An 18,420-nucleotide genomic window follows, 5' to 3' on the forward strand; every position below is an offset into this window, starting at 1 on the left:
AGGCATCATCTCCCCCTCAGGGAAGTGCTTGCTCAGTGCTAACAGGTGAGAGGCAAGGAGAATACCACTTTACAATTCCAGTCAGACCCAGGAGAAAGCAATTAGCCCTCCTGAGCTTTGCTGTTTTCTGACATAAACCAAAAACCAAAACAGTTACCATTTGCTGAATGTCTACTCCATGGTAGGAGTTTTATGCAGTTTGTTTGCATTGAGTTATTTAAACTCAGAACAATTACCTGGGGTGGTCATTTCCATACCTGTAGCCTCGGTTCAGAAATAAGAAAGCAGGCACTGGGAGAGATGATAACTCGCTTCGGTTAGGGTGTGGGGAAGCCAAGAAGAAAACCCCAGCTGCCTGGTCTTAAATCTTCAGTGTTAACATTACACTAGACTATCTTTAAAATGGGAACATAGTGAAACCTCCAAGGCTTGTCAGACCTAACTGCCATGATACAGAGAAAGCTGTTAGCGCAGGGTCTGACACACGCAAATGTGCAATAAATGTAGACAGGCACAGCCTTTGAAATGATGACACACATACATGCAGAAGCAGAGCCCGGCCTGCTGCCGCTCCTTTAAACTCAGCACGCAGGAGGCAGAGGCAGACAGGTCTCTGTGAATTCCGGATCCTCTCCCACAGCAGGGTACCATCTTGGGCTCACAGAGGGTGGCTGCGCTGGAGAAGAGCAGGCTGCTAGCCACAGCTTCTCTACACCCGCACGTTTATGCTCTGTGAAGAGCAAGCAACTTCAATTTCCAGAGCTGCTTATGCGTAGGACTGTCAAGGCGTCCGGAACGATCCTCTGTTGACGCTCAGGCTGCAGCCCTGAGGATGGTTTCCAATGGAGCGATGTAAAAGTAAATGCAACAGCTGCAATTAGCCTTCTGCCCTTTAACCCCGGCTTTGCAGTCGCCCTAGGAATAAACAATAGTGTGAAGTCTCTTTTCGACGTCTTAGAATCACCACCCCCAAGGGATCCCGATCGTACGATCTCCCAGGGTTGTTTGGAAGAAAGAGAGAAAAAAAAAAATGCACGGAGAGCCAAGCGCTCACGCTCTGGCCAAGTTGGGAGCCTATGAGAAGGAGAGGCTAGGGGAGGGCTGTTCGCTCCTTGTATGCAGCAGAATTAGCTCTCTCCCTCTGGGTCTGCGCTGCCTGCGAAGCTCTGCAGCACGGAGCCAGCGAGGGAGGGAGATCCAGGAATCCGCAGCAGAAACCATGACATCCTGAGACACCCTGTGGTGCCAACCTTCAAACTCTCATCTGTCACTCTAGACCCTGACGGGCTGGCAGAGCGGCAGAATTTCAACCCCAGTACACTTGAATGGGCTTCCAGGCAAAGCAGTCAAGCTAACGAGGAAGGGGGGTGGAAGAGCTCCTCTTGGGCGTTTGTCAAACTTTTACCTCCTGGCTGTGTGCAAAGAGGGGATTCAACTTCAGCTTCAAGCTACCCAGGCTCTGGATCCATCCACCTCTCAGCAGGTAAATGTTAACATTTGCATCTATTGCCCAACTGCATGTGTTAAACTGACTTCCCTGATCTAAAAAAGACTGCTTGATGATTCTGCTTAAATAATTCAAAGGCGTGTGTTTGTTTTTAAGATCTCATATGGGGGGGGGGGGAGAAAACTTTACTTTTTGTGGTCATGTCTCTTTTCCTTCTACAAAATGAAATGTCAAGCACTAATAAACCATAGTTTTAGTAATGACCAAATAAGAAGTGTAGATATCAAAATCAGAAAATGCGTGTTTGTCATGTTTAAATTCCCTAGCCTTATCCGTCATGGTCATGGACCTGATAGCAGTGTAGAAACACTTTGGTTTTTTTAGTTAAATCTCTGTACCAGTATATTCATCCTCGGTTATTTCCCAGTTATCCCTTCCCTAACAGTGTTAACAGCTCTTTCTCGCCTCCTACTATTCATCGTTTGTTAAGATGTACCCAAGGGACTATGCCCAATTCCTGAACGTGTCTTCTTTGAAAGACAAAATGCAAAAAGGAGAATTTAGAGCTAACAACCACTGTGCTGTCTCTGGGAAGATTCTCCCATCTGGCTCTCCTCAAATGCATGCATTTACTGCGAGCCTTGCTGTCTCGTTCCTTCAGGAACAAGATCACCCTGCAGGAGAAAACTATAACCCCACTTTCAGCTGCCGATCAATACAGTGGAAAAGGTGCCCGGAGAAGTCCTGCAGCACAGTCTCTTCTGCAGTGCCTTTTGTCTGCACAGAGGTTAAACGCGCCACCTTGACATTGCAGACTCCTCTGGGGCAGGCTCGAGCCACACTGAATAGACATGTGACCACAGTGGGGGTGGGGGGGGAGGATTATCCTCTCTTTTCTCCTAGATCTCAGGTTCTTCTGTTTTTAGTTTATAGCTCGGTCAGCTAAGTCTTTGTTTCTGACCGGTTTCCTTTGTTTTTCTTAAAGACCTCCCTTTCTTAGGGAAGATTTGGATCATCTAGTGGAGTCCAGCCAGGTAGAGCAGTCTGTTTCCTCTGCTTGTCAATCACAGGACATGACTTCCCACATCTGGGGAAAGAATGTGTGTGTGGTTGGCAGATCGTGCCCCCACCCCCACTTTTTTCGAAGAGTTTTTGTACAGCCATTGAGCGGTTAGAATACTGGGATGTTTTCCTTGCCCTTCAGTGTCTCTCCAGCAGGCTGTGACGGCACAGACCCACAGTAAAACGACAGATAGTGGCGACCGATGAGGTGGAGCATCTGGAAAACTCCAGAACGTCCCTTTCATTCTCTCTGGACTCATGTTCCTTCTCAGCTGACTTGCAGCCAGACACGGACATGGCCGATTTGGTTAGGTTTAGCATAATCAAAACATATCAGATGACATAAACACCTTGTCAAAAGGTTTGAAGTGTGTCAGATTTTCTTATCATCCTGGAACAATCTTCAGTGGGTGGAAGCAAAAAGCCATAAAGCCAGGATGAGCTCTCACAGGTTTCCCAGGATGCCTTCTGCAGAAGCTCCAGTTGGGGCCGTACCACCACCTAGCCACAGCCTGCTTCTTTGTCGTGAACATCAAAGGATGCACAGAACTCTGGAAGAAAGTGGCTGCTTCAAAGACAGCCAATCTAATTAACATGATGAAACGGGCTCCGGTTCGTACTTGATGACCATATATCTCTGACTTACTTAGACTACATAGATGTGGTTTGTATGCACAGTGTCACAAGAGATAGCTCAGGGGCTCTGGACAAACGACTTTGCCTTTTTGTGCCAAAAGAACCCTTTGTCATAATCATGAATCAGAATCGTGAAAACAATAGATACTGAACAGATTGAATGGGAGGACTAACTGGAAAACAGATGAATGCCTAGTATATATTAATGATAGCAAATGTGAAAGTATTAGTCTGGCTTTATTTCACTGCTTAAACTCTGAAAGGGCATGGACTCTAGCCTCCCCCATGTACTTATATGGTCTGCTCTAACAATCTTCAGAAATCAGACTGAAGTCGCCAAGGCAGCATAGAGAGTGGACAAACATGGCTGCCGAGTCTGATACACCTGAGCACCAATCCCATCCCCATCCCCATCCCCATCCCCCATCTCATCTCCATCCCCATCCCCCATCCACCCATTCCCACCTCACCCCCACCCCCATCCCCATCCCCATCCACCCATCCCCATCCCCATCGACCCATCCCCACCCCCTACCCCATCTCCATCCCCATCCCCCATCCCCCATCACCATCCCCCATCCACCCATCCCCACCCCCATCTCCATCCCAATCCCCCATCCCCATTCCCATCTCCATCCCTATCCCCCAACCCCACCCCGTACCCCATTCCCATCCCCCATCCACCCATCCCCACCCCACCCCATTCCCTATCTCCATCCCCAGCCCCCAGCTCCATCCCCAACCCCATCTCCCAACCCTACCCCCCTACCTCATCCCCATCCCCTATCCACAACCCTATCCCCCATCCCCTACCCCCTGACCCCACCCCTGCAAGTTGTGTGAGTTTGGCCAGTCACATCACACCTCAGGGCTCAGCTAACCATCTCTTTGGCAAATGATACCCACAGATGAGGTTGTTATAAGGATCAGATGCGGTATTTATTAAATACAAGTATGGCCCCACTGGACTCATCAAAAAATTTACCAACTACCGTTGGAAATCCCATATCCTAAGCTATCTATTATGAATTTGGGATGAGGCTTCTAGTACCAAAATCAGGAAGGAAGAAGGAATTATTTCCTAAGTTATCTTTTCTTTATTCAAAGAAACGTAAAAGAAACCATCATAGGACCTCAGCACAAGGTGTTTGTTAAGTCTCCCTGCTTTGTCATTTAGCAGCTTCTGCAATGGCCAAGTCTATCAGAAGGGAGTGCCCTAGGCGCCAGCCCTTCCTTCCGGAGGCTCAGAGGAGCCATGCCAGTCTGCAGTGGGCCCTGCTGGAGGGGTCTCTTTGGACCAGGGGAAATGGCCCCAACACTTTCCTTTCAGATCTTTCTTGAAGGCAAGAATAGAGGTTTTGACTTGCTCTGGGGGGTGTTCTCTCTGTTGACAGGCAAACAAAAAGGCTTTTTTTTGATGGTGGTGGTTGTGTTTTTTGTAAACCTCTCCCCTGTGTTCCTAGCATTGAGATGTCAGCTGCTTTTCCTGGCTGCGTGAAGTAGGGGCTGCCTGTTGTCATAGCGATGAAAGGGTATAGAGGGAGTCCCGAGTCATGACCGGCTCTGTGAAACAGCCCTTTGCTGGCCTTAAAATGCTTCTGTGGGGATGAAGTCTCCAGTCCTGGCTTGTTTCTTTCCTATTATGCAACCAACTTGAGTGCAGCGGTAACTAAATGTTTCCTTTAAGGCTTCGGTGACTAGGAGGCATTGAGCAAACAGCTAGAGCAGAAGCAACCTCCCCCGCGGGGAAAGGAGAAATGGCGGTCAGCCCGCTCGCTCTCAGTGGCTGACACAGCGTTATCACACAGCATCTAACCTGCGAGTCAAAAGCCTCAGTTTCCCCTGTTATTGATGAGGATGATAAAACAAATCCCGCTAAGCACCCACGCGGCACCTCATGCTCTTCATGAGGTCAGCGCTGACAGGGATGGCCCTTTTGAACTTGGAGCCTCCCAGAGAGTGAAACAGCCACAGAGGAATCATCGCTCAATTGTGGACCAGTGAATCTGTAAAGAAAGAGGAAAGGGAATAATTATCCATGTAGGAGTTGATTGGGTTTGTTTGTTTATTTTACATTTAAAAAGGAGACAAAGTCTTTTCTTAGTACTACTTAGACGAAGGTGTAAGACACTTTGTCTCCCCTGAAATGTTAACTTTCACGGCTTCTGTTTCTCTGGAGACTTCTAGGTCAGGCAATTGCTTACGATGCTATTTTTATCTGATGCCTCAAGGTGCTGATGCAGTCACTGCCCCTCACCCAGTGAGATGCCGGGGAAGCAGCAAGGGACAAAACTGGCGCAGGACAGGGTTCCTCAGGCTGAGTGTGGAAAATGGTCATTAATCAAACCATCTCAGGAATGAAAGCTGCCAGTGCAAGCATAAGGTGACCTCGAGGAGGACAGGGCCACCTTCATTTTTCTGGTGCCTTTGGCCAAACCAAAGGTACAAATGAGCGGTGTACGGTAATGCATCCTTAAGAATCCTAACTCACTTCAGGGAGATTTTAAAGATTTTCTGTATTTTATTATCTCGCACTCCCTGGGTTCTGCGGAGAGCCTCCCCTGAGTCTGTCTGATCCACCCTGTAGCTGACTGACAGTGAGCTCCTCTATCCCACCATTATGATTTACCTTTGAAAACCTGCTGACTCTGGGAGAGTAGCCCCAGGCACAAATTCTCATCTGCATTTTAATTACTCACCGCCCTGCCTCTTCCAGTGTTTGCTAAAGCTTATGTAAAACCAGCTAAGTCTGCGACTGAGACTCCAGAACTGGTGTCATTTCAACGCCCGCAGTGATGAAGTCATCCCTTAAGCACAGTGATTAGATCTGCTATATTTCTTTTCTCGCCCATTTTTTTCAAGGTTGCGGGGAACGAAAGCAGGCAAAACTTGAGGCCACCTCAGATTGGTTTCCTGAACAGTTGGGCTTGATGCTCAAAATGAAGTAATTCAGACCATGTGCGTTAGGGAGAGAGACTGCAGGAGCACTGACAATGAATCAGTCCGTTTATGCAGCATGGGTTTTGAGGGTAAATTTCACCCTATATCTGAGCGCACGTTGTATATGATGGTAGCTGAAACCTGTGTTGCATTGGGTGACACATGTTTGTCCTCAGAGAGTTTGATGGAGCTTAACCTCTACTCAAGGTTAAAAGTGGCTTCTCCCCGCTCCTCCCTCCCCACCTCTGCCCCCTGAAGGCTAATCAGAGGTTAATTGTGTGTGGCGGGAGTAATCGTGAATGCCTTGTGCACAGACCTTAGATCTGGAAGCACCACAGCCTACAGTGACAGTTGAACAGAGAAGGAGATGCAGATCTTCAGTTACCCACAATGCAGCACTTCGCCATTAAATATGGGGACTCCCCCTGATTTGGGTTGCAAGGGCAGCTCGACATACTGGTGGCTTTCTGATGCGATTCAAAGCCTTGATGGCCATGAGCCTTGTCTACCCCAAAAGAAAGGAGATTCAGTGGGGGAAGACAGAGGTGTCTGTGGTCTGGGGAAAGTCTAACAATGTCACTCACTCCCAGAACTGCTCTCAGACGGTGATTCAGCAGAAAACTGGAAACAGGAGAGCTTTGTGGGATCCTTCAGAGGATTTTAATGCCGAGCTGTAGACCTCTCCCTGGAGACTCATTAATACTTTAAAAGCCCCAGAGCGCCAGTGTTAACTCCAGATCAGGTAGCGACATGCATTTGGTAGCTGAAACATGACTAAAGGATTTGCTCTGGCATAGGAAAGCCTGTGAGTCTCCTGTGAGACGAGGGGAGCCCGAAGGGTCTGACTACCAAGGGCCTAAATAGCCATTTGTTTACTACCTAACCCAGAAAGGAAATTTTTCATAGCGACAGTAACTACTAAAAATAGCGGCCTACAGGCTTCCTCTGATACAAACAACCTCAGCAGAGGATACCTGGCCTTATTTGGAAGTGTGGATGTACATGTTCCAGGAAATAAACCGTTAATAAGATGGGGAAAAGCAGAGAGAATAGTCAAGGCAAGTGTCTCCCTGCTTTAGGGCCCCTGGTAGGTCTCTCTCAATGGCTGTCCATCGTGGAGACCAGATCCTGAAGGCAGTCTCCACGGTCAGGAAGGGAAGGGGCTCAACTGTCTGGCGACTCAAGGCAAAATGAGGCCAATTAAGGCAGGAGGCCAAACTGTCAGCACCAAGGTTTCCACATAGCACGATGTGGCCCGCAGAAAAGAGGAATCTTTCAGAGGTGAGAGTGACTGCAACAGACAGTGAGGGTCATGCTAAGAAGGCCTGAGTGCTAAGCTAGTCTAGAACTTAAGAAATAAAGTTTAATTTACTTTAAATGTACGTATGTTCTAAATTAATATGATGATTTAATTAATGTTCTTAAAAGTTATGCAAACTAGAAAGAAATTAATAGAAAAGTGTACTCTGCCGAACCCTTACTTGTAAATGTCTACAAAATGTTACAGAGACTGGAATGGAAAAGATTACAAGCACAGAAGAACTCAAAGTGAGCTGACTATTTAATCTGCATGGAGAGTTATGTTCTAGTGTGTGACAAACTTTAGACACCTCGCCCTCTAGGAGACAGACACTTCTAGACAGAGTTAGAGGTCAACCAAAGGCTTCCGTTAGGGGGAATGTCCCGTTCCAGATCCCGGTCTTCAGTCTGGAGGACCCTCCTCTTGTTCCCAATGGCCAAAGCTAGACCTGCTCTCCCAGAGATGAGGGGCGGCTGTCCCAGGTAGAGCCCCTCCCTGTGCCTTGCAGACCTGTGCGTGTGTGTCTCCAGGTCAGTCTGGATTTCCATCTGAAGAATAGAGCATTCCAGCTCTATGGATTGCTTTCCCAAGCATGGAGCTTGAAGGAGCTGCTAAGAAATCTAATTACGACTTCCTTTCATGCTGAAACCCAATTCTCCATCGTTGAAAGGCAATCCTCTTAACACAAGAAGAGGCCAAACAGAGGGGCTGTGTGCTCATCCTTGTTACAATGGCATAACTCTCAGCACTGGTGACTCTGCAGAGAGGTTGCAAGGACCTTGGCTAGGATTGTCATGACCTATTTGCTATCCCTTTGCCCCTGAAGAGGGAAAAAAAAAAATACATATGATACCAGGAATTTAAGGGAATTTTCTAAAGATCTATTAGCTATGACAAAGTAAATTTTGAGCTAGCATCTACTTCCTTCACACAGCTTTTTGTTTGTTTGCTTGTTGTTTGTTTGTTTGTTTGTTTGAGTTAAGCAAGATGGCTTTTCCAGAGCTAAAGAGATGCTCAGCCACTACGAGCTGCTCTTCCAAGGGACCCTGAGTTCAGATGCTAACACCAACAGCTACTGGCTCACAACTGACTGTGTGTAACTCCACCTCCTGGGATTCAACACTTTCTCTAACCTCAGCTTGCACTTAGACACACAGACACAGAGAAAGACAAATACATCTGAGTGTTTTTAAAAGATGGCTTTCCCCTTGTTGAACCTGGAAGGCAAAGTTAAGTAAGTCAATAGAATAAGCTACCTAGGCCGCATTCTGTTTGCGACCACACTATATGTTGCCACACTATGTGCTAACACTGTAACAGCACCTCTCCGCTGGCAGATAGTGCGGAAACAGTTGATGTGGTCTGGAGAGCCGTCTCCCTGACTTCTTCAAACCCAGCCTAAGTGAGTGGAGACAAGTTTGTTTACAGAAATATGCATTTTATAAATATTTGGGATAAATATTTATAAATTGGGTAGAATAATGAAATTGTACATTCCATCGGAATCTCTGTCACACACTACAACCTAACCACTGGAACGCGTCCAGATTTGTAACTTTCAATGAGAAGAGTACACAGATTTTTGGTTTGCCTACGAACATCCATCTCACTTCTGGGTTTTAAACAAAAAGCAAATGGAACGCAGGTTGAGAAGTACTGGCTTTTTATAATAGCATAAACTTCCCCCTGAGTAAAGTACCCTAACAGAATGCTACACACACACACACACACACACACACACACACACACCCCCGCATGTGTGCACACAGGAACACGCACTCACACACGCGCGTGCAACGTAGCTCTAAAGTCAAAGCAGTGTTTCTGTATTGATCCAACTTGAGCTGTCAAGCTACTGACAGGAATTTTCCGGGAGGTCATCCGATGTTCAGAGGCTGAAAAAAAAAAATCACAAGAATTTACCTTCTTTATGGCAGTGGATGGTGTCACACACCACCATGCTATGCTGTAACACTGGAGCCATTTGTACTTCCGGAGCAAGCCACTCCACCAACCTTTTATTGGCTACCAAAAACGACGTTGAGAGACCTCTCTCTGAATGAATGCAGCACTCCGAGAGCATTTGGAAGAAGGAAAACCCAAGTGTCCGTCTTCCTTCCTTTCTTCCAACCCCAGCTCTACACCACTACATCTGAAGACCTTATACTAGAGTGAGGCATAATCGCTATGCAAAAACTTATAATTTTCTAAAACATGGGGAGAATAAAACACTAGAAACCTGTTTAAAGGAAGGGAAAACGTTTAGACCTCAGTGCCACCAACCACGTTTATTCAGTAGTTTTCTAGACAGATGCAGGAGGGCTTCAATGACGTCTCCTTGTGATGGAAAGTCAAGAGAAGCTGCTGTTCTGTTATCGCTTGATTTTTTTTTTTTCTGGGCAAGAATGAATATATTACCCGTGGCCTGAAGTCTAGACGGTGTAGGTTTTGTTGTTCTTCCCACGAGGGACACAGGATGCCAACATATGTTTCTGTTGTATCTGGCTCTGTCATTGTGTTTTTCTCAAGCCCTATGTGTTTGAAGGCTGACTGTAGTGAGGTCTGAGACTGGGTCACATTGAAGAAAAATGTCTAATTTGCCCCACTGCAAAAAAGGGCTCTGGCATCTCACAAGCAAAACAGGGCTCCAAGTGTTAGCATTTTGTCTAAGCTCCGCCCCACAGTTACCTGGCAACAGCCAGGTGTTCCTGACTCACTATAAAAGGGGCTGCTTGCCCCCCCCACCCCGTCAGCGCTCTTGCTCTCTCGCTTTCTTCCTCCCACTCCCCCATTCTCCCCATTCCCTTCCCCCCTCTCTCTCCATGTGTTCATGCTTGCCTCTTCTCTCTCTCTCTCTCTCTCTCTCTCTCTCTCTCTCTCTCTCTCTCTCTCTCTCCCTCCCTCCCTCCCTTTTTCTGCCTCTACTACCCTCTCAACTCCCCTCCCCATGCCCTACCAAGGCACCCTCCTTTCCCACACCTTACCACACATCCACCAAAATATATTCCCTCTCTCTTTATCTTTGTATAAACACAAAACCAGGAATCCATAGTCTAGTTCTTGAAATTGATGGACACATTATTTTGTGTGTACTATGAAGCCAGAATTGTCATAAAAAGAAAGAAAGAAAGAAAGGAAGAAAGAAAGAAAGAGGAGGAAGAAAGAAAGAAAGATTCTCCTGTACATTATTAATTAACTAAAATACAATTATATTTACATTCGGCTGACTGTGTTACTCTTGATTAGATAAAATTGTACGTGTCCTAAGACTAAGTGCAGTGTGAAGGACCCTGGAATAAAAGTAAACAGAACAAAACACGACAAAAGGAATGAGCTACACAGCACCTAAAGGGCCCAGGATGTGGCATCCCCTGGAACGTGAGGTCAGGAGATACTCAAACCCAGGACATCTGCATCTTTTGATCAAAGGTTGTTATCAATCAAAAACCCAGAGAGGAAATAATGGTTCCAGGCAAGAAAATCAAATTTGAGAACCCGAGAATATGATTATGATTATGAATATGATTATGAGTTTACCCAAGTGTGGGCTTTTAGGAACAGGGGACTAAAAACTAGGTTTGTAAATAAGAGAGGAGGGAAACTTCTCCGAACCCAGGTGAAAATGCTGTGAGAGAGCCGTCAGGGAGGGCCTTCAAGACTGAGCGCAGTCACCTGCAGGGAGCTGCAAACTGCAGACCCTGGCCTCATTTTCCTTTAGCTATAACTTTCGGGGCTCCCTGTTGGCTGAACCCAACAGGAACTGGATAAGGAAACCTGTTGAACCCAATCCTGTGGGCCCCACACAGCTGAAGATGGGGGTTTGGGGGAAATCTCTTTCCAGAGTGGAAGGAAACTGTGAACAGTCACAACCCACTGTGTGTTAGCCTTCCTTGGGGAGAGTCCTCCTATGGCTTTCTCTCAAAAGGCAGAAATAAAACTACGGCCTCTACCCTTTACCCAAGAATTCCTAACTAGTTCCAGAGGCAACACTCTTTAGAACTAGTTGCAACTGGGAGTGGTGAGCTAAGCTGCACCACTGGGTAAGCAACTGCTGTCTTCCTAAAGGTGTTGTCCTTCACCAGGCAACATGAGACACTCCTACCATGTGCTGAGTCCTGGAGGGACTACTTGGAGTGCTTTCATTTCCCGCTCACACAGGAGCCAAGACCTCCTCAAAGCACACCACTATTCCCCAAAGGCGCCTGAGACCATGAGAATCAGGCTACTTGGAACTGTGTCTGGGTATTATTTGCTGTTTTTCTTAATCCTGAAAGAGAACTCCCCCAGTGAATAAGTCCTGGTCCATTCACACAGTTGAAAGCACTTGAAATGCCTCTTGACTAGAAGCGGACAACTGACTTCCTTAATGAAAGGGACAATTTCCACTGGGGCCGGCAGCTTGATTTTGTACTCATGGAGTTAAACTACTAAGAGAAATTCAAAGAGCAGTCAGAGGAGAAAGGCAGAACCGGGCATGTAGGGGGGAAAGAGATCTAAAGGTAGGAATCGGATATCTGATCACAGCAGGAGCCGGCCTGCAGATGGGAGCTGCCCTGCTTTAAGCAACATGAGCACATCGCTGTATTATTAAGCCCCTACTGTATCGTTCTTAGTGTCGGGTGCAATGGGCCTCCAGAGGCGCCACACTGAGTTGTGCGGGATTCATGGAACCAGAGTTTGCGTACCGTATGGAGCCTTCTTTGTTAAAATAAAGGAAACACTATCAGGCTCTGAACTCCCTGTGGCTCACACGCAGATGAGGACTCTGAAACTTGAGTCTCTTGGTTTGTGATACGTCTGTCACTCAAGCATCTAGTTAATGATAGATGGATATAGATAGATATGTTGATAGATCAATAGATGATAGAGACATAGGTAGATAGATACATAGATAGATGGATAGATAGATGATTGGTAGAGACATAGACACTAGATGATAGATAGATAGATAGATAGATAGATAGATAGATAGATAGATAGATAGACATGAAGACATAGACAGATAGATGATTGATAGAGAGATGGATGATAGATAGATAGATAGATAGATAGATAGATAGATAGACAGACATGAAGACATAGACAGATAGATGATTGATAGATGGATGATAGATAGATAGATAGATAGATAGATAGATAGATAGATAGATAGATAGACATGAAGACATAGACAGATAGATGATTGATAGAGAGATGGATGATAGATAGATAGAGAGAGAGAGAGATAATTTCAGATATTTACATCTAAAAGGATATGCAAAAATACTGTTGAGCAGTAAATAACATAAAAATGAAGACCCCCTGCATGCACAGAGAAAGGAGAATAGGACCAGTGCTGTAACCAAATTGACAAAGAATAAATACGACCAGAATGACTTCCCTAATTGCACTATGAGGTGGAGTAAGACAGAGGCATGCTAAAGGCCAATTCCTGAGGGGAAAAACACTGAGAACTGCTTTGCAGGTCCGCACCTCCACCTCGCTGGAGGGCAGGAATGAGACAGAGGGAGATTAGCATGTGGTGTGATAAGAGGAGGAGTTCTGAGGGGGATGGCAAAGAGGTTTGCCAAAGTGCTCATTGCAGCCTTACCCTGAAAAGCCTGTGGGATCCTCCAAACATAGTTAAAGTAATCCCTCAATAACACGGCCCAGAGTGAGAGAAGGGAGCCGTGAGGATGCCCATGCAAAGCGCCTGTTGGGGGAGATATGATTTCCATGACCAGAATGGGTACACTGGCAAAACAGCATAGGAGCAAAGTGAAATGTTGGCACAGTTCTCCTCGGTGGGCAGCGCTGAGGAATGGAGGTGAGGTCACAGGTAGAGTACCTGAGGGGCACACAGGGAGAGCTCTGGCCTGCAGAAGTAGCTACTGTTAAAAGTGTGAAATGAAGGCACTTTTTCAATGAAATTGCACTTTAGGAAGCACTAAGAGACTCAATTTCTATTTCAGTCATCTATTGCAGATTACCACAGCGACCCAAACAGTAGCCCTTGTAACGTCTCTAGAGTTTATGGATCAGGAATCTGATCTGATGAGAGTGTCATTCCCGTGTCAGCGAGCTTTACCAAGGACACATGAAAACCCGAGATCATCAGGAGTGGCTTCACGTCCTCTGACGTATGGCTCGGGGCTCCAGAAACAAATGTTCCAAGAGATAAAGATTTAAATTCCGAGACCTGGATGCAGATGTTTGGAACATGGCTGCCAACATGGTCGCGTCATCAAGCAAGTCGCCAACTTGCTGACAGCCCAGGTTTGAGGACAGAAATAAGACTGCATTTGATAAGAAGAGCAGCAGACTTTACCGCCTCCTCACCATAGTGTCCTTATGTAGAGAAACGTGACACGTCCAGACGGCTAAACAGCATCTCTTGGGATACAGCGGGTACCTGTGCAGCTTTGACATCCTAGTAGGAAATCTCTTTCTGCTGCTGAATGCCTCATCTGAATATGGTGCATATTGAGTAGCCAGTGGGAGAATTCTAGACGGTTCAGACTCTCAATGCTGGGTTTCCCTAGAAAAGCCTTACCCATAGCATGAGTCTAGCTGCCACCCTTAAAAGTTTCAGCTTAAGTCCTCTGTCTGGGAAGAGGCATCCTCTTCTGTACCAGAGAAAAAGGCTCCCTACCTCCCTCCAACTTCAGCCTCCCTGGGTTTACGTCGATAATAAACACTGGTGTGTAGGAAAGGACATGAGAATACGCAGTGTCAAAAGGATCTTAAATCTGTGCACTATTCATGTCCAGAGTTACTAAACTGTTTTCTGCCTTGGAGTGTTTCAAGAAACAGACAACTTCTCACTTCCTGTCACAGATGTGGGGAGTTCCAGATGGCTAGATGTTCCCATTCGGATCTCATGGGAAAGTCTAATTCTTTCCCTGTTTTGTAGATGAAGAAATGTCTTGAGCAAGGTCTTTGGGCTGTTGGAAGGCAGTTCCTGCCTGCAGTTCAGATCTCTCTGCCCAATGCTCTTTCCAATGTCCTGCTTTGAGGAGGCTGGTAGACCTGGAGGAGAACTCCCATCGTCTTACCCCCACAGCACAAAATAGAGTCATCGAGTGTAATTCCACACGCAAAATTGTGTTTCTCTCTTCATCTCTCATCTAGAGTTTCATCTGGGTCTAAAAACAAAGTCTGCATCTGTAGAAACAGCACACCAAGTCTAAATGTCTCAAAGGATTTTTACACTTATCCCAGAATAAATGGTATTCATCAGACAGAGCAAGGACATAGTGGGTTTTCATCCTCAAAGTACACTGCAAGCATCAGAAAATTAAGCCTCCTGAGTCTTCAGGCTGGCAGTTGTTTTCAAAGCATCTCGTGTTTCCTAGTATGGCCGCCTGCTTCTTTATACAAATCAGCACATTCAAATCAGAACCTACAGACCATGAAATTGTTCCCCTCAGTGTGAGATAAACACAGTGCCCTTGGCGAGTCAGCATGCCCTTACCTTAAGGGCAAGAAACACACAAGAACCCTCTCCCATTTTTTAATAAAAGACAAGCAAGTATTTACCAATGGCTTACTGGTCGTGTGTCATCTTCCATAGTTGTTATATCATATTAAAAATTACTTTTTGAAATAAAGAAAAAGGATACTGCCTTTTCCTATGATTCTTTACAATTAGCGCTCACTGAGAGAATCAAGGATTTTTGAACTATCATCAGTCATCAGACATCTTCTGTGACCCCTCTAAATTTAGTATTTACTCTAAATTTATCTTATTTTTGCTCTTGATTCCATAAATGAAACATTGTCATTTAAATGTAATACATTTTTGCATGTATTACAATGTTTCTACGCCTTCCTCTTGGGGGTCCCCCTTCCCCTGGGAAAATATTTACTTTTGATACAATAGTCAAAACATACTTCAGAGAAAAGATCGTCTGGGGGTTATGAAGTGTATGGGGTTACCATTGTCTCCCTAATAAAACACTACAGTTGGAGAAGAGCTGGAGGTCTCCATTTTCTCACTGTACAGGGAAACATAAAGGGTCAGTTTTTATGGGGATAAAATGAGGTAAGAACGGAAATAAATTTGCCCTTTCAGGTGCATGAGACTACTAGAATGATAGTCACTTCTAGAGCGGACAATGTCCAACTAGCACTTGTGAAATTATCTGTGAATCTTCCTGAAGGAAACCTCCACAGTCACTGACGCTGTCTTCTTCCTTTGCAGGTCTAGCCAGCATGAAGGCCGTGCTTCTCCTCCTGTATGCCTTGGGGATCGCTGCTGCAGTCCCGGTACAGGTCCTCTCTTCTGTGTTATGTCTCTCCCTCTCTGTCTGGGTTTTGGAGATGCTAAATTAGGAGGCTCCAAAAAGACCCAGTCCCAAACACACACACACACACACACACACACACACACACACACACACACACAGTTCTTTTAGGATGGCTTTGGATTCTTTTCCATTTCAAACTTGATTGCCCAAGAAGTAAATGTATAAGATAAAAAAAATCAAGATAATACACTTTAAAAATATTTTTCCAATTAGGTAAAATAAATGTGCAGCAGAAAATGCCGACTGTCATCTTATTAGACAGAGTGCACCCCAAGCAAACAGCCAGGGAGAAACAAATTAACTTACGGATCTGTGGGAAAATAAAAAATTTAACATGTGTCACACAGCCATTCTCCTCCAGCATTTTCTCCAAGATCAAATGCATGCTATCTGATTTCTCAGACTGAGACTCTCTCCTGATCATCTATAACAATAAAAACAGGGATCGGCGTACTAGGACAGTACAAATGCTGTGGTGGTAATCATAGAATGGCTGCTACTTCATCCCTGGGCTGTCCTAGAAAGTGCGCTCCCAGTAGTATGACTAGAGCATCCTGTAGTTCATGGTCAGGCACACTGGCCCCACCACGGTCAACAAGCAGGAAACCTGCTGCACCTAAGTCATTCCCGTGGGGACCGTGTCTCAGTCTGAGCACCGTAGGAAGGTTTCCTTTTAAAGTACATCCTTGTGACCGTTTCTGATGTCCCACAGATGGCCTGTGTCATCTTTCATTTGTCTGTTTTTCTTTACCCAATGGAAGAGCCAACCTCCTCTAAATAGGAATTTCTTGTGTAAAATTTTGTCCTTGGGTTTTTTTTGTTTGTTTGTTTTGTTTTGTTTTGTTTTTTTTCCCCGGAGCTGAGGACCGAACCCAGGGCCTTGCACTTGCTAGGCAAGCGCTCTACCACTGAGCTAAATCCCCAACCCCTGTCCTTGGGTTTTAGAAGAACGGGAGCTGGTTTCTGACAGCTGTATCAGCAAAAACAAGCCCCATCCCACCCTGATCAAGCAGTTCAACGATAGAAAGAATTTATGACAGACGCTAAGAAGCCACGCTTAACTCGTGTGGAGTAGTCCCGTTGAATTTACAAACAGAACTCTGAAGTCAGAAATATGGGACACACTAACATAGAGCAGAGTTTACCACAGAATCGTCGGTTTTTCTCCCGAAAATATGTTTTCCCTTTGGAGCGGTCATGGATTCGTCTTTGTAAACAGGCACCAAGAGTCTTTGAACCAAATGTTTGGTGACACGCCCACACGTAGACACAAGCCAGATGTTTCCTTTCCGGGACAATTTATTATAAGCAGACCCAGCCAGAGGCTGAGAAGCGAAGTGACTTCACAAGCCTGGCCAGTTTAAACTCTCTGTAGGGTTTTCCAAGCCTGCTTGAATCCTTCAGCAACTCATTTTCTGCCTGGCTGGGAGATTCCAAGCAGACTTCTCCAGAGGCCGTGAGTAATATAGACGTGACCATGATAATGAAATAGATTTCAATCGCCGGAAACTTCTGAAAGAAATGAGCTGCCTGCCGTACTAGTGTGCACTTCTTGGGGCTAGGAGGAACATGGAGGTTCATTCAATAACAAGCCTAACCTCTCCGCTACCTCCACTGTCTCCCAGGACACTCTGAGGATGAGAGGACTTACCAAAACACCCTTCGGCCTTCTTTCAAAACGTTTTCGGTGTTATTCCTCTTAGCTGAGAAGCAGGAGGGATGCAAAAGGGCAGCCAAATCCTCACAGATCCTGCACCCACTGGCTCTCTTCCTAGACCTCAGATCGCTGCCTGGGACACTGACAGCGCATGCGTGCTACCATCGCGGACCACTACTATCGGGGAGTCATTCTAACTCCCTGAGCTTTACAAAATAGTTTACATGCTCACTCTGTGTGTTTCTGCACACCTCGCCAGTGCTGATACAAATCAGCCACTTGTGGAGCCCCAAAAGAGACTAACAAGCAGTCAAGGCTTGAAGGGAGATTTCCCTCCAGGTCTAAATCCTCGGCTTCCCCGGCTTCACTGCCCAGCTCTTCCCTGATGGGAATCTTGAGGGAAGCCATTGTTCTTCGAAGCCAGACTTCACCGCTGCTGTTCCCTAACAGGCTCCGCGCCCCGTCCCACACAATCTTTAAGTTAGTTCTAAATTAAATCGCTTTTTAGTCAAAGATTTCCTGGAGCATGTTGAAACCAGCGGGGCTCAGAAAAATAAGTAAGCAATTTAGCAAAACTCGTACAATCTTTTCTGCTAATTATCCATGAGAACTTAAAAGCAGTCAAGGGGCTGGACAGCACTATTTTGCTTTTCTTCAACTGTGTGTTAAATAACATTCTTCAAGATTATAAAATATAACTGTTTTGGTCAACGTTTGAAAATTCCAAAACTCGGAGAGATGGCTTAGTGGTTAAAAGCACTGACTGCTCTTCCAGGGGTCCTGAGTTCAAATCCCAGCAACCACATGGTGGCTCACAACCATCTGTAACGGGATCCAATGCCCTCTTCTGGTGTGTCCGAAGACAGCTACAGTGTACTTATATATAATAAATAAATCTTAAAAAAAAAAAAGAAAGAAAATTCCAAAACTCAAGGATGATCGTTTATTGAAATATTTTTCAACCAGTCTTTATATATATATAGCCTTTCATAAATTTGACTATATATATATATAAACAGTATGTTTCAGGCATTTGCTTGTAGACTAGAAAATTCTAAAGAATACCATTCGTTAGTGTTATCAGTAAAAA

The 18,420-nt window shown here is 45.6% G+C and overlaps 1 protein-coding gene and 1 long non-coding RNA gene across 2 annotated transcripts in view; one reads left to right on the forward strand and one right to left on the reverse strand.

Annotated features, from left to right (window-relative positions):
• The first annotated feature begins 1,146 nt into the window (after positions 1 to 1,146).
• Positions 1,147 to 18,420, forward strand: part of Sparcl1 (SPARC like 1) — a 31,010-nt gene continuing 13,736 nt past the window's right edge. The window contains 2 exon segments of the mRNA NM_012946.2: positions 1,147 to 1,483; positions 15,568 to 15,632. Of these exon segments, the coding sequence (NP_037078.2) occupies positions 15,579 to 15,632 (54 nt within the window). The 5' untranslated portion in view covers positions 1,147 to 1,483; positions 15,568 to 15,578.
• On the reverse strand, positions 4,220 to 17,465 carry LOC148001196 (uncharacterized). The gene is made up of 2 exons (XR_015637247.1): positions 17,325 to 17,465; positions 4,220 to 5,151 (listed from the first exon to the last, which is right to left on the reverse strand). It is a non-coding gene; the product is annotated as an uncharacterized LOC148001196 (long non-coding RNA).

Source organism: Rattus norvegicus, chromosome 14 (assembly GCF_021556685.1).
Source record: "Rattus norvegicus strain SHRSP/BbbUtx chromosome 14, alternate assembly SHRSP_T2T, whole genome shotgun sequence".
Taxonomy (NCBI): Eukaryota; Metazoa; Chordata; class Mammalia; order Rodentia; family Muridae; genus Rattus; species Rattus norvegicus.